The sequence below is a fragment of the Clupea harengus genome, chromosome 13 (genome assembly GCF_900700415.2).
Source record: "Clupea harengus chromosome 13, Ch_v2.0.2, whole genome shotgun sequence".
NCBI lineage: Eukaryota > Metazoa > Chordata > Actinopteri > Clupeiformes > Clupeidae > Clupea > Clupea harengus.
In genome coordinates this window covers 10378417-10394655 of record NC_045164.1, presented here as the reverse complement: position 1 = coordinate 10394655, position 16239 = coordinate 10378417, and the positions used below count along the sequence as shown (strand labels likewise).

The 16239-nt window shown below is 43.0% G+C and overlaps 1 protein-coding gene across 3 annotated transcripts in view; it reads left to right on the top strand.

Annotated features, from left to right (window-relative positions):
- csmd1a (CUB and Sushi multiple domains 1a) overlaps positions 1 to 16239 on the top strand; it is a 289469-nt gene that overhangs the window by 233728 nt on the left and 39502 nt on the right. For all 3 annotated transcript variants that reach the window (XM_031578518.2, XM_031578517.2, XM_031578519.2), the window contains 6 exons: positions 5363 to 5479; positions 8727 to 8840; positions 10386 to 10481; positions 11970 to 12173; positions 12884 to 13008; positions 13360 to 13456. In XM_031578518.2, coding sequence (XP_031434378.1) covers positions 5363 to 5479; positions 8727 to 8840; positions 10386 to 10481; positions 11970 to 12173; positions 12884 to 13008; positions 13360 to 13456 — 753 coding nt within the window. The remainder of the gene's footprint in view (positions 1 to 5362; positions 5480 to 8726; positions 8841 to 10385; positions 10482 to 11969; positions 12174 to 12883; positions 13009 to 13359; positions 13457 to 16239) is intronic.

The window sequence follows — 16239 nt, the reverse complement described above, 5'->3', positions numbered from 1 at the left end:
ATAAGGCGTGAGGAGGATTTTGTCATCATCTTCTGACCACTCTTATCGCTAATCCTTACAGACTATTACCATATAACTTATGGCTAGTCTGTGCTTCTCCATATTTAATTAGAAGAATGACGTATAGCTACCCAGTGTAGATGAGTAAAATCATTATGGAATATGATTACAAGGACTAAAATTGAAACAGAGAATGATATAGGTATATGAACTCAAAATGATATATTATGATATAGGTATATGAACGGATGAATGGATAAAGCCTTATTATAATAGTCATAACTCATTAATGGCATGAGTTGTTCTTTGAGGCTAGTGTTTTCAACTTTGGGGTCAAACCTTGACTCTAGAGGTCTGACTACTAAAGAGCTAAACAAGTAGGTGGTCGGCAAGAAACCGTTGTGAACTACATCTCATTACCCAGGTGCTGAAAATGTTAGCAAAGTTACGCACGTCAACACACACGTACATGCTACTCTTTAAGACTTGGATTTTGTGGCTCTTGCATCGAGAGAGTTTTTTTTTAAGGTGCACAGCAAATCTGTGGATGTGTCTTTATTATGTTCAGTGGTTCACATGGTAGAAAAGGAAAAAGAATACCCTGTTCTCCAAATCACCGTTCTCGAGGTGTGTGCTCTTGAGTGGCAGGGAGAGTGGAGTCACGTGTCAGGTATGCAGATCAGGCAGGGTGACTGTGGAAGACTCCATTTGAATGTTAAGCTCCTCTCTTCTCCTCACTGCCGACCTTCTAGCGCTGCCGATTGCGGAAATGATTACTGATGTCCCCAGCAACACCCGTCTGATGAAAGGAATCATTATTTATTCAATCATTACTGTGGGCAGAAGAACGGCGCCTATGTCTGTCTCCGTAAAAAACTCCACTGAGCTCGGAAATCCTTTTAAATGTATATTATTACTTTATCCGTTTTGCAAGTTCAGGTTTTACTGCCTACCGTGTCAGAAGAGAATGGACAGATTAATATCATTATTAGCATTATTGTTTTATGTTATGGCTGTTTTGGCTTGAGTTTGTACACTTTCTCCCCCTGACAAGTTAAAAAAAGAACAAGCAATAACCATTTGGCATCTTTCTGGGGGGTTTATTTTTGGCAGCTGTTTGGAATACTGATGCTCTCTCAGGCTCTTCCTTGGGCTTTTAGACAAAACTAATTAGAAAAGGGTGAGATCCCTTTAAATAATAAAGGATTTTCTCCCCTTTCTGAGCTTCTCTCACCCAAACAGGTCTTTTATGCGTTTCCATAGAAACTAAAAGACTGTCTCAGTGCTCTTGAATGAGGAATCTTCCACGGCTGTAAATAGAAAGGGGATGTGTGTGCGTGCATGTGTGTGTGTGTGTGTGTGTGTGTGTGTGTGTATGTTCATGACTGTGTGAGTCAGAGAGAAAGAGAGAGAGTCAGCTAGTATGTGTGTTTATGTGTGGTTGACACAGAGAGACAGTGTGTGTGTGTGTGTGTGTGTGTGTGTGTGTGTGTGTGTGTGTGTGTGTGTGTGTGTGTGTGTGTGTGTGTGTGTGTGTGTGTGTGTGTGTTTGAAAGAAAGATAGAGAGTGAGAGAGGTAGAGTTTGTGTGAGTGAGTGTGTGTGTGTGAGAGAGTGAGTGAGAGAAAAAGAGACAGAATGTGGAAAACTGTGTGTGTGAGTGTGAGAGAGAAAGAGAGAGGTTAAAGCACCATGGTATGTCGCCTCTTTGAGGCGCTGTTGACACACAACATGAGAAAATGGGACACATCATATGGCTTACACATAGACACGCCAGTGCACCAGCTCCTGTGTGTCTGTGCTGTCTGGACTAGAGAGAGACAGACACAGAGACAGAGAGAGACAGAGAGAGGGGAAAAATGTGGAGTGTTCTTTCCACCTAGACCGAAATTCCCTTACTTACCCTCCCTCACTCTCTCTCTCCCTCCCTCCCTCTCTCTATCTCTCTCTCTGTCTCTTTCTCTCTCTCTCTCCCTCCCCCTCCCTCCCTCTCTCTCTCTCTCCCCCTCTCCCTCCCTCTCCCCTGTCTCTGGCCACTCTTCTCTGGCTCTCTGGCTGCTCTCTCGTATCTGTGTGATTACATGGATATTTTCAGTGGCTGGCTCTTGCAGAGAAGCCGGGAAGGTCAGGTGGCAGCCACATCTGCTGTCATGAGGCTCATGAAAGGGAAGAACACATGGAGTTGCGTATTCGCCAGTCACTGCTTTCATTCGAGTACAAAGAAAAAAGCTGCTAGTGAACGACTGCTAATGAACCATTTGGTCTTTTGTCCTTCTGTTGCCTGTAATAATAGGTTTCAATATGTTGTAAATTATTGGTTAATTCTATACTCACAGAGAGATGTTTATTTCGTGTAATGTGTGTGAGAGTGTGTGTGTGTGTGTGTGTGAGAGAGAGAGAGAGAGAGAGAGAGAAACTGTCTTTTCTTGTGATTGTGGATGTGTATGCTGTTGTTGTATGTTGTGAGTGGTTTGTCTGTAAAGACCAAGTAGGTTGAATAGATATGTTTGTCAAACTGCAGATATAATAGCAAAATGCATATTCCCAGCTGTGAACAGAAACTTTGAAGGTTTCATCTCACATCATGTATTTCTGGTTGTGTACATCCCTTTAAATTCTAGCAGGTTATCCTGAATATTTCACCATGTTAGCTTTTGTTTTTACCTGTTGGCATGGAATCATGGGTCCTGGAATTTTCTCTGCTTGCTTTTATCGGGATCACTGTCTTCTGTATAATTCAGCAGACTTAAGAAAAGTCAACCTACATTTCTAAATTTGGACTATGTAGAGCCATGAATCCCAGGTTGCCTGAATCTTTTTTTAGTTCAAGAACATCTCCTTTGTGCTTTTATTTCTCCTTCTCTTTCTTGTCTTCTCCCCTTTTCCATCTTCTGCTGCTTCTTCATCTCATCTTATTCTCCTCATGCATCTCCAGGCCTTTCTCCATGTCTTTCTACTGCATGTCTACATCTTCTTCTCCTCCTCCTCCTCCTTCTTCTTCTTCTTCTTCTTCTTCTTCTTTACCCTCTATCTTTCATTTGCAAAATCCAGGCTTGTCAGCATTAAAAAACTCTGCAAAAAGTCATTACAAAAAGCCTCAAACCATATCAAATTAAAGAACCCTGTAAAGTGCTGTTAACGATAAGATAGCATTACTCTGCCAAACGTGACAGTCTGGGGGCTCAAGCTCTGACAGTGATGTCAGTTCAAAAGAATAACTCAGCATATTTTCTGCTATTAAGAATTACTGAATTTGTTTCCAATACCTGAATTTCCATTGGTACCAGAGTGTAGAATTTCTAGTTGCAGGGAAGGCCTCTCCACAAAGGGTGTCTTGTTTTTTTCCCCCTCTTTTCCTCAGCCTTCTCAAGGAAGGTATTATGTGGGGGTGGGGGGGGGGGGGGGGGGGGGGGGGTGATGTGATCAAAGGTACTCGAAGGAGTCTGATATATAGAGAACGGCGAGGAGCTGCTTCACCCTGACACCAGGGTTTGGCATTCCGCAAGGTATTGTGGGTAGATGAAGAACCTGACCGGGGGCCGCAAGTGTTTGGAGGCTTAGCATGTGGAGGATGTGCCAGGAATGTGAAATGAAGATCATTGTAGCGAGGACCGAGGGGAATGAAGGGAACAAGGCAGGAGCAGAAAGATCACAGGACAGGACGGTGGTGGTGGGTGGTTGGGGGGTTGGGGGGGGGGGGTTGAGGAGGCTGAGGATTGAAATTGTTCTGAGGGCACAGCCCAGAGTAATGTCAGTACGACGGAGATGACAAGAAGGGTTAAGTGAGGATTTAGGGTCACGGGGAGGGGGTCCTGTGAAAGTGAAGTCGCTGAGATGTGTCTGCGATGCAGCAGAGCAACTGTACGAGGCGCTCTCCTGTTTCCGAGGGGCATTTGCATTTCTGGAGTAGACTGTGAGACTCAGAAGCCATGAGGCGGTAATACACCACTGAATCTACTGCAATCAGGGATGTTAGTCAGCTCTGTGTTTTTACATACTGGGCTAGACTCAAGGCCAAATCTGGTGCAAATCAGAGTCAGGAAAGCGATCATGAATGTTACTCAGCTGTCTTGTTTTCAGTGGGCATCTGATTATCTGTTTTTTAGTGGGACGCTGGGTATGTATTGCACCACTGTAGTGAACGAGGCGAGGCCAGGAGGTCTCTGTTTTGCCAGTGATGAATCTCACAGAGAGCAGCTGAGTCTGTGCCACGTGTGGGCAGAGTCCTCACCAGAGTCTGCTGTAGTCAGGAATGTTACTCAGCTTTGGGGCTTTTGTCGCGTGACTAGCCCTTGGGTCGGATCTGGGCCAGGTACGGCTGCTCTCTGGGATGATACTCGTGTGTGTGTTCCCACTGACCTTTCACCCCACGTTATTTATACGCTGGACGCAGTTAGCTTCCGGGTCTCACTCGTAGACAGTCCTCATCCACTTCACTGTTTTCCATTGACGCCTCATCAGAATCGGAGCTTCATAATAAAGAAGCAGTGCTGTGGGGCTTGGTTGAAGTGCACTATTCCTGTCAGTTTTTCATGTCCTGCAGACCGGTGTACATATTTGGATCAATATGTAATTTCTTTCAAGGATGGTTATTTTTATGAGTTATGTGCTGGATAAATAGCCATTTTGGAGGTGCAGCCGGGTTGCTTGGTGTTCAAAGAGGACCCCAAAAAATGAGCTCTCTTAGTTGGTTTCGAGGCATGTTATACTATGGATTGACATTAGTTCAGTCTATTTTTAAATCATTTGAAGTGCACTTTACCCATAACACATGGATTTTCATGGATTTCATCCTTCAAGAAGAACAACTCTAATGGACGGATCCTTCAATCAGACCAAAACAAATACATCATGAGTGATTGTGTTACAGAGTTACTTACCAAAACTTACCATTGTTGTGTTTTAGACATTCACATACCATCCATGCATTGAGTGGTAAATAGTTGGGTTGATATGCAGTCTTTGTCTAGACATTCACAAATACATGAACTGCCTCTTGTCTCCAACCAACCCCTGATCAATTAACTTGATTCCTTGGCTGATTATCTTAATATTCCTTAAAAACATATAGACCATTATCTTCTATGGTCAAGTAGGATCTATTATGGTCAAATATTGTTGATATGTCAGATTAACTATCCAGTCCTAGGTCATCTCCACACATGTAATAAGGTACTGCAGTCACTTCACATAGATGTCCCTTCATAACGTAACCATGTTATAAATGTATACTCATATCAGTTTTTCCCATTTGTAATTTGAATATAATTCAAATGTATAGGTTTGGCTAATAAAATTGTAAATGCCTTTCACTGAAACAGATGTTATGGGTACTTGAATGACATTGTGTTGTGTTTTTTCAGCTCCTTGTGGGGGTAATTACAATGGATCTGAGGGTGTGGTGTTGTCTCCAAACTATCCACACAACTACACCACTGGGCTGACCTGCTCCTACTACATCACCGTGTCAGGAGAGTTTGGTAAGCTGAAATGAACCAAATTAGTTTAGTCCATCATTGCTTTTTTAAGGTATGACATCAAAACAAATGACAAATGACTTCCAAAATATAAGCGGTGTATGTCGAAAGCTAGTCTAAAGAACAACAAAATGGTTGGCTCTGATGAAAGCTAGCTAGCTTGCAAACTGATCTACTTTGTCCATTTACAGTATTTGTCAACATTATGCTGTGAAAGTGGTTATCAAACATATGTAAACATATTACATATTTTTAGGACCCGGATTACAAAACTACACAGGGTTGTATTCTCATATTCGCGCCTAAATCCTTTTTTTTGGCGCATGTCAGCTACGCATATTCTCCCCTACGCGCTCAGATCACGTACTCAGTGTCAGAATGAAAGTGGGCTCATGAAAGAGTCGTGATTTATTGAAAATAGAAGTAGACTGAGTCACAACCTCATCGCAAAAACATGGAACATCAAATATCCCATTAACCTTGTGAATGTCGTTAAAATCCATGGAAATATAAACCAGACTTTTGAAAAAGAAACCAAGGGGAGAATTGTATTACAAATGACCTCAAATGAAAACATTTGTTTCTATGTATCACATAAACAAATAAGTACATTAACCAAATTACATATTTGCGAGAAGGCTTATTTACAAAGATGTTTTTGAGATACATGGTGTAAAAACTCACTTTTGAGGATAAGGTCATTTCAATGTCCCAGGTTAAGATCAAGATCATGTTGCACTGCCTGTTTTTAAACACTGAAAAGTAATCAAGTAATCAAACACCTTGCCACTTAGGGCTGAAAATGACATTATAATAGCCATCCTCTGAAACTAACCAGATCAGGGGCGTAACTGTAGGGGGTGCAGCAGGTGCGGTCGCACCTGGGCCCGTGGGTCTTGGGGGCCCGTAGCCGTGGCCCATAGACATACTTACGTCAATCTAAATAGTCTGAAGGCAGAATATGTGCGCAGGAGGAGGGGGCGTGGCGGCGGCAGTTTGTGATTTACCCTGACAATTTCACAGTTTCAAGTGTTATAGGCAGAATATGTGCGCGGGGGGAGGGGGCGTGGCGTCGGCGGTGGTTACAAACATGAAAAAAAGGAGGTACGGGACTGTAAAATGTTTGGGAACCACTGCCTTACGCCACTGACTAGGGCCCGTCATAATAGCCTGCACCTGGGACCGTCGTAACTATGTTACGCCACTGAACCACATGCAAGGACCAACAGAACATATTACATTGTAAGGGAAAAAAATAGGCTAATATTATTTCAGTGGTTTGAAACCAAGGTTTGACTCTCAAATATTGTGATGTTTAACGATGTTTGAAATATGCCTGCTGCCGACTTCAAACTCTGGAATTTGCTTTGTAGTGGTGCTCGACCTACTCTAGCCCTCAGAAGCACTTGCTGAAAAGCACGCAAGTCAAGGGCAGAATACGTGTCAATGGTGTTAAAATAAGAAATGCACAGATTTGGGGTTTGCTCCACCCGAACCACATAACTGCCTTCATGGCGTGCAAATCTGACAAGTCAAGGGCAGAGTACGAGTAGCTGTGCGTGGGAGATTACGGCCCCAGTGAATAGCCTGGCCAGCTAGTAGGAAAGAACAGCCGTGTTTATCAGTACTTCACATCAGGGACGTGCACAGGAGGGGGCTAAGGTTGCTCGGGCAACTGCCCGTTTGCCCTCCTCGACTGAAGTTGCCCCTCCGAAGGAAATATATATATTTTTTAAATAGTATTACGGCTGCAGAACTTCATGTAGGCCTCGATAAAAATAATCGCGGAATAAGCGGCGTGGCGGCTGCGGTTAGGGAGAGTTTCAAGTGATATAGACAAAATATGCGTCCAGGGGACGGGGGCGTGGCGGCGGCGGTGACAAAAATGAACGTGTTGCCCCTTTTTTCCAGGGCAGAGCAACTGCCCTTCAAAATTCCTGTGCGAGTCCCTGCTTCACATGACTATACACCAGTACTTCACATGACTATACAAATGAATTTGGAAGATGTTACCTATACCCTAGCTACCAACAAAGATAACATAAGAACTGCGTTACGTGCCTGTGCGATAAATAAACCCAGAAAATTAAAAGGCCAAGCCAATTACAGTGTCCATGACGCACAGGGGGTCTTTCCAGAGGTTAGCCCAGCCATGTTTGCTGCACTTCCTGTGCAAGGTGTGGACCAACATCCAATTAATGAGATAATAGAGTCGGTTCAGGCCTCCGTTTGACCCCTACTCTGGTCTCACCCTTTTAGTTGTGTCTCATTTGAAATGGTGACACATTCAAAAGGGGCCCTAATGGTATGTCCTGCTCTGTGTGTTCATTATGTCTCCTCTGGCATCTAAAACTGCTTTAATTGCCAACGGGGTCGCACCCACAGACAAGAGGTTACAAATGCCTGACCCCAGGGAAAAATATGAAATGCTGAAACGTGCGTGGATGAACATGGCCACAGTGTGAATTTGCTTCAGGGACAGCTGTTGCGTGGTGTGTGTGTGTGTGTGTGTGTGTGTGTGTGTGTGTGTGTGTTGAGTGGTGTGCTAGAAGTCCTCTGAATAAGCCACTGTGCTGTAAATTCCTCTTCTCTCTTTTTTCTTTCCCACAACTGCACAGTGATAGAGTCAATACAACACAACACTCTCTCTCTCCCTCTCTCTCTCTCCCTCTCTCTCTCTCCCTCTCTCTCTCTATCTCTCTCCCTCTCTCTCTCTCTCTCTCCCTCTCTCTCTCTCTCTCTCTCTCTCTCTCTTTCCCTCCCACAACTGCACAGTGATAGAGTCAATACAACACAACTGGAACAAGAGAAATGTGCGATTCATTATTTAAGATTCAAAATCACTGACTTTGACTCACTCTCCTCTCTCTCTCTCTCTCTGGCTCTCTCTCTCTCTCTCTCTCTCTCTCTCTCGCTCTCTTTCCCTCTCTCTCTCAGAGCTGTTGAAAATTTTGCAGAACTTGTTCATAAACATTTCATGACATAAAAAAAATTATAGGATTGCACAAATTTTGTTATCAAACCAGAAGAAGTAGCTTGAGGAAGTTATGAGAGAGTCTCTGTGTGTGTGTGTGTGTGTGTGTGTGTGTGTGTGTGTGTGTGTGTGTGTGTGTGTGTGTGTGTGTGTGTGTGTGTGTGTGTGTGTGTGTGTGTGTGTGTGTGTGTGTGTGTGTGTGTGTGTGTGTATATATATATATATTGTGTGTGTGTGATTGTAACACATTCTATTCATTCCATTTTCTCTCCTCAGTGGTGTTTGGGCAATTTGCCTATTTTCAGACGGCAATGAATGACTCGGTTGAGCTGTTTGATGGGGCCAATCAGAATGCCAGGCTGCTCAGCTCTCTGGCAGGCTCTCATACAGGTAAGTAGTAGCTTTATGCCTCCCTCATTGTTTGTTCCGTGGCGGTTTGCTTTGAAATGCACAAATCTTGTGGGAAGTCTAAGCCAAGCACATATGGCCATTGCAGTCATTTGGGAAGTGAATTAAGGACAGGCAGTTAAACAGTGGTGGGGTCACAAAGAAAAACTTAAGCATTTCATCCAGAACACTAAAGCTTCCTATCTCAATGAATAAATCTAGAGAGGAGAGGTTTGTGTGTGTGTGTGTGTGTGTGTGTGTGTGTGTGTGTGTGTATGAGAGAGAGAGAGAGAGAAGAAGCAATTTCAAAAATGCATTGTGTCCAGGAACGTATGCATAAATGTACTTTAACATATAAAAACGTTCATTTTCCTTAGCCTTTGTCAGCATTTCCTTGCTCGTACCAGAATGTGCTTTGGGCTTTTTAACTCTATAGGACTTAGGATTCTGGTCCCAGAGGGAAAGAATTGTTTCTGGTGCTGCCCTTTACTGATTTCACATTCATATTACTGTATACTATGAAAGGTGGCACAAAGTCAAATGCCAACCCCAGTTCTACTCTTTCAAGGTCTGTGGAAGAGCAGTGGATGTTAACTGTTTTAACAAAACCATAGAGCATTTGTTTTATTTGTCTTGCACATATCAAGCACTACCTTTTTGCTATATTCTCAAGATAAACTGCAATAATTGTGTTGTATTTGACCTGCAGTTTCACATATTATGTCACTTATTATCACCATGCAAAATTCTAACCAACACTAGGATTGTGCTGTGATGAGAAATGTAAGAACACAGAAGTTTAGTTGGCAGTGCCAGTTGCTTACCACAACAAGGTCATGGTTCAGGTTCAGGTGCAGTTCCAAGAGAGTACAAATAGTGATCAAATATATACCGGACCTTTCAAGTCATTTAGACTGGTAGGGTGGAAAGCTCATTTCAAGCACTGCACCCATTATGCATAATCTCCATACACCAGTCTTAAAGGAGCTGTACGTAGTTGTTAGTATGCAATGCTTAATTCGATCAGACATAGGAGCCTCCTCTCCCTCCCCTCACTGTGTGGCTCATAAGCACTAAATTAGGCAGTAAGTAATGTGTGTAATCTGTGGAAATCTCCTGAATGGTTGATATCGCCAGGCTATGCTTAAATATTTGTTACTGTTTACAGAACTCAGAGTTCAGAGAGAGTTGTAGGCTTGTGATATGCTGGAAATGTAACAAAAGAGTTGGTAAAAGTACTTTTATTTCTGGGATATTTATGAAAGTATACAGCAACTGTGGGTCTGGGTGGTTGTGCATTTTACGTTGTGATGTATGTGTGAATGTTGATAGATAAGCCTATAAATCCAATATGCCAAGGTTTAAATGCCAAGGATACATATCCCCACTCTTCGGCTTGCCTTGAGTTCATTTTATTGTTAAGACATTTATCATGGGCAGAGTTGATCTGCTGGATTGTGGTCCATGTATGTTTACAGCCATCATAGAATCTTAAACATGCTGTATGGTTTACACAATCACATAGAATTTTTTTTTTTTCCCTTGCAGGTGAGACCTTGCCGTTGGCAACGTCGAACCAGATTGTGCTGAGATTCAATGCAAAGAATGGTCCCTCCGCAAGAGGCTTTCACTTTGTTTACCAAGGTAGGTGTACACACACTACAAACAATTACAGACCATCAACCAGAGTCAACACGGTGGTTTCCATTGTTTTCCAATTAGGAGAATGTCATTTCAGCTGAAGAAGAAAGCTATCCTTATCCGCCTCCCCTATGACTGTCTATCAGTATTATAATTAACTGGGTGATCTTCCTTTGCTCAGGGGGTGGTATTATCGCCAATGCCTTTTGGGAGTTTGGACACTAGCATGCTAATCTACATGCTTCGCAAACTTCTCTGAGGCTGCCTTTCAGTGTGACTGGTTAATGGCAACTGTAGTATCAATAAAGAATTAATAATTTTTTACACCATGTGATGTAATGCCACCAGTGCCAAATTAATTGATTGAGGGCACGGGGGACCTGTCCTCTTCATGAGATGAGATGGCATTCAGTGCTTTTAGATGCTTTTAGAGGCTAAACCACTAACCCCCCCACCCACCCCACCCCCCGCAACACAACCATCCCCTGGGTCTGCTGGGAGCCTCTTTGCCGACAAGGCATTTTGATTTCATTTCTGCGCCATTTAAATAACTTTCCCTGGCCCCAGTTAGAGGCCCCCCACCTCAAGACACATCAAGGCTTTTTTTTCCTCCCCCCTTCCTCTTTTTTCCCCTCTACTCGTCTTTAAAGATGCAATAAATGAACTGTGCGAATTACATGTGCTTTTAAAACTCTCTATGTCAGCTGCCTTATAAAAATGGATGATCTATTAGAAATCTTTCATGGGGAAACTTCAGCCCGGGTGCAGCAGCAGCCCCAGCATGCTCACTGTGTCGCTTTTTATCTCTCTCTGCACTTTCATGGTATACAGCGTTGAATGTGGGGGTGCATTTTGTTGGGCCGGGTAGAGGGTGGTGGGTGCATGAAAAATGGTCTTTGACAGTTAGGACAGTTCATCTGGCACATGGAGGCATCTAAGTGATGATGCTGAGTGCTCCCCCACCTCTCTGCACATCTGGAAACATCAGCTCAAGGCAGACCCGAAGCATAGTGAAAGGCATAGAGATAGAGAACAAAACAATTTCCGAGAAACACGGAAGCCAGTCAGGATTTCTAAGCCCCAAAAAGATGCTCCAGACCCTTGTGGCTAGAAATGTTATGCAGTTGTGCCATATTCATGCAGGACTACTTTGAAATGGTACAACTGCTGCTATTACTATTTCTATTGTTAGTACTACTGCTTCCCTTAATAATAATAATAATAATAATAATAATGATAATAATAACACTTGTAATATTGTAACTTAAATAAATGATGTTACTTTATCCATACTGGTCAGACAGCAACTGTTACTTTACCAGCAGGTTATATGGCGAGCAGTTTTGTCAAATAGACACATATTTCACATTTCATCTGACAGCCACTACCTCCAAAATATGTCTTAAATGAGTAGCTGAAGTTTTTGACTCTTCATTTAACCTGTCGATGGGAAGTAACACTGTCTTATCTGCCTGACTCTAACCTCTGCAGCTGTGCCACGGACCAGTGACACCCAGTGCAGCTCCGTCCCTGAGCCCAGATATGGCCGGAGGATTGGGTCGGAGTTTTCCGCTGGGTCCATTGTCCGTTTCGAATGCAGTCCAGGATACCTTCTCCAAGGCTCCAAAGCTATCAAGTGCCATGCTGTCCCCAATGCACTCGCACAGTGGAATGACACCATACCAACCTGTATAGGTAACTCTCATATTTCACAGTGAAATGACACCATACCAACCTGTATAGGTAACCCTCAAATATCAGACACTCGCACAGTGGAATTACACCATACAAACCTCTATAGGTAACCCTCAAATTTATATTAAATAGGTGGCTATCAAATTGCAATTGCAAATACTACAAATACAAATAGATTTTGTTCAGTTTTTGTATTATTAGGTGAAGTTGAAGTGATAATGGTCATCTGGAGTAATCTGACAGTGAAGTGATTGTGTTGCTGTCGCCATGTTGTAAATAAGAGTTTCTATTTGTGAGATTTGACCTTAGGTGTGGTATCTGTGCCCATCCTCAGAAGACAGAGTAGCATGCTAACGTGTTCTATTAGCAGTTTTATGAGAAACAGATGGGGATGGCGGGAAACTGGTTTATTGGGTTCCTGCAGGTCACCGAAGAGTGATTCAGCTCTTTCCTCCCATCTTATCCCGGGTCACCACAAGAAACAGACACACACACACACACACACACGCACACTGCTGCTGTCCCTTTTTTACGGCTGAAACCAGACCTGCACACCAACACACCTCCATCAGCCACTGCTTGTCTTTAATAAGAGCAGAAAAAAGGAATTTGTGTGTGCCAAGCACAGCGTGACTCCAATCTCTCCCCCTCTCTCACTCCCCTCCCCTCCCTCACCCACACCCACACCCACACCCCGCTCTGCTCCCAAGTCCCATGCAGCAGGAACCTGACAGAGAGAAGAGGCACCATCCTATCTCCTGGGTTTCCAGAGCCCTATGGGAACAGCCTGAACTGTGTATGGAAGATTGTCGTCACCGAAGGAGCTGGAATCCAGGCAAGTTCAAAGAAAAAAAGACAAAGAAGGACAGAGAGAAAAAAAAAAAAAAAAAATTATGGTTGGTTGTGAAATCATCAAATGCAATAAACCGCACTGATGCAGATGACAGACTTTAGCACATTTGAACTAGAAGCTGAAAAGGGAAATTGTGTGTGCTAATTTTAGATTGTTCAATGCAAGATAAAGAATTGTGCGTCACAATTTGTGATCATGTTTATCAGTGAATGGAGAGAAGCATTTCGACATATCAGTGAAAGTAATTGCTTGCGGCGGAAGTTAATTTGGAAGTAAAATTTGGAAATTTTTGTGCGTGCAACATGTCTTGATGCGTTCTAATTTTGATTTTAGATCCAAGTCATTAGCTTCGCCCTCGAGCACAACTGGGATTCCCTTGAAATCTATGATGGGGGCGACATGATGTCTCCAAAATTGGGCAGCTTTTCAGGTGGGAAATTTTTCTGACAAACACCGCACATCAAATGAAACAAATTTGGTACATCTGCTAACAGAAAATCACTGCCGTGTAATTAGAAAGTTCCCTTCAGGAAAATATAGCATTTTTATCAACAGCTAAGTCAGTGCGCCCTGATTATATTGATGGGCAACTGGCAACAAGCAAAGCAACGAGCAACGAGGAAAGTCCGCTGTGCATGAACTAAAACTAAATTTGCAAAATAATTCTTCTAATTTAATTCCAAGAGCAAGATCCTAAGTGCAAACATGGGTGGGTCAGTGCAATGCTCCAACACACCACACGATAGCTTTAGTTCATGCGCGACGGACTTTGCTCATTGCCAATCAATGAAATTAGGGCCCAGAGTTTCAAATATTGGTTTGGATCCAGTCTTTTCTTAGTCTGTGCTTTAAGCTACACCATGTAGGCACTGCTAATCAGGCGAGTGTTTGCCTGAGATTTGAAAATAAACCTTCCCTTCCCCTCCCATCCTCAACTCTCCTCTCCCTCTCCCCGCTCCATCCAGTCCATTTCCTGTTTTTCTGGGTTTGACCAGTCGCTGACTTGCCTCGCCTGAGTTTTTTCTGAACTTCTAGTTGGATAAAGGGAAAAGCCTTCTGTGGAAATACAAAGGGAATTTTTTTTTTGCAACTCTGCCCAGGCTGCTGAATGTGCCTGGTCGGCGTAATCCGTTGGGAGTGTGTGTCAGTTACATTAAGATATGCCTTCGAAGACATAAAACATACATACTGTAACTTTAACCAGTAGCTGAATGTCCCTTTTTTGTTTGGCTGTCAATGCATGAGACCTTTTGGGATGTAGTTGGCAGCCAACTTTATTTCATTCCATCCAAATTAATTACTCTAAGATGGTTCCCAAGACTAAACAGCTGTATATGCTTTTAATTACAAAAATAATTTGATATCATCAATGTTGCAGGCAGTCCCACTGGGGCACAACCGCCTTAAGTCAAATACCCCAACTTTATATAGATTCCTTTTCTCAAACGCCCTGGTATCTGTAGACAAGTTCCCTAAAGTGCCTTAGAAACTGATCCCCTATCAGTGTCACTGTTGTAACATTTGTATGCATTCAGAAGTGCTCATAGACGCATTGCGTATACGTGGCGAGATTGTGCTGTTAAGAGCTATCTAAGCAGTGAAGAAACAGTGGAGGTGTTATAGTTCTTATCAGGTAGCACAGGCTGGAGCGACGCCAAACCACTGCAGCTGAGCCCAGCAGCCTTTGGCTTCTTTCCTGCTGTGTTGACAAGAAGCCAATTTTTTTTTTACTTGCAAGCTATAAAAGTTTATTTTTATTCATGCGAGGGCCAAAGTACTTGTGTTATGAATGTGTTATATGTGTGGCAAAGTATACGCTGCACGCAATTTCAGGATGGCATTGCTTAGGTATCTCCCCTTAGTAAGTCAGGTTGCAGAGCTAAACTGGTAATAGCTGAAATAGTCATATTCAAAAAAAGAGTGAGATTTCTTTGAATAGTTGCTTTTGTCGCTATTCACAAACTGTGATGATCGTTAATAGCTCTGTGGTTGGTCTGAAATGTATAGTTATTTTATATCGCTGCCTGTATTGACAATGACATGTTCAAACTGATGGCATCATTTTTCTTGTTTGCCAACTTTAGACATCTTTTTCAAGACTGACTTTTGAGAAAGTAGCAGTTCTTTGAATGTCATTCAGAAACACACTGATGCCGCCAACAGATAGAGTTCTGTCGTCAAAGACAGAAAAAAACCTCCAGGACTGCTAAACTGAAGTAAAAAATAATCTCACAGCAGGGGGTTCCAAGCGAGAGATCCTCCTCAGAGAGAGGAGGTTTAACCTTTTTTGTGTTTCCCGATGGAGTGCTGCTGTGGCCAGGCCTTAAGCAATGCTTTCAACAAGCTCATAATGAACTCAGCCGCAGTGCCATGGCAGCCTGCTGACTAAAGGTCACACGGCTTGGGAGATGTGTGGTTTAAGGCAAATTTTCGGTGGCATGAACCCCGGTTGAATATCACTGTTCACCTCTCCGAGCCAAAAGTCCTCAAAGCACACATTAAACACTGAAACGACTCATCGAGATCCCAATGTGTACCTGATTTTTATGATCTAGTCTGCAACCCCCCCGAGGATAGCAAAATGGTAATTTCAGCTAATGTTTTTAACGATGCTAAATTACCCAAGCTACATTTTGTGAGCTTTGGTGAGACACGCTGAGAAAGATCTGGAGTGCTGCATTGTCTGTGAGAACTCATTAAGATGCAGAGCTATCCTTCTTCTAGCCTTCGTGGTGGGCCACCATACCCTCACCCATCACAGTCGCTCATTTCATTCATCCTTTGGTCACAAATCCATTAGTATAATTCCCTTAATTGAACTGTCAAATATGTTTTGTGCTCTATCCCTGCCTTTTCTTTTCGTATCATGCTATCGTACAGGATTAATTACAGTTTACTGAATATTAATTCAATTACAATTTGCATGTTATTAAATACTTTTCTCGTGACCGTCACCATGTGAGCTGTCATGCCAAGACCCACCCACTGCATGGCATGATGTATATTTCCATGGACCAACACGTGCTTGACCACTCAGCAATGAGTTCCTGCCATGCAGAGAAACTGCATCGCTCCTATTTTTTTGGCCATATTCAATCTGGCAAAGTCCATTTTATGCCCATCTGAGGCTCATTTGACAAGCGTTAGTAATGCTGGAGATGCCTATCCAGCTAATAGAAGTGATGGACCGCTGAATTGCTGGACAGTAGATGA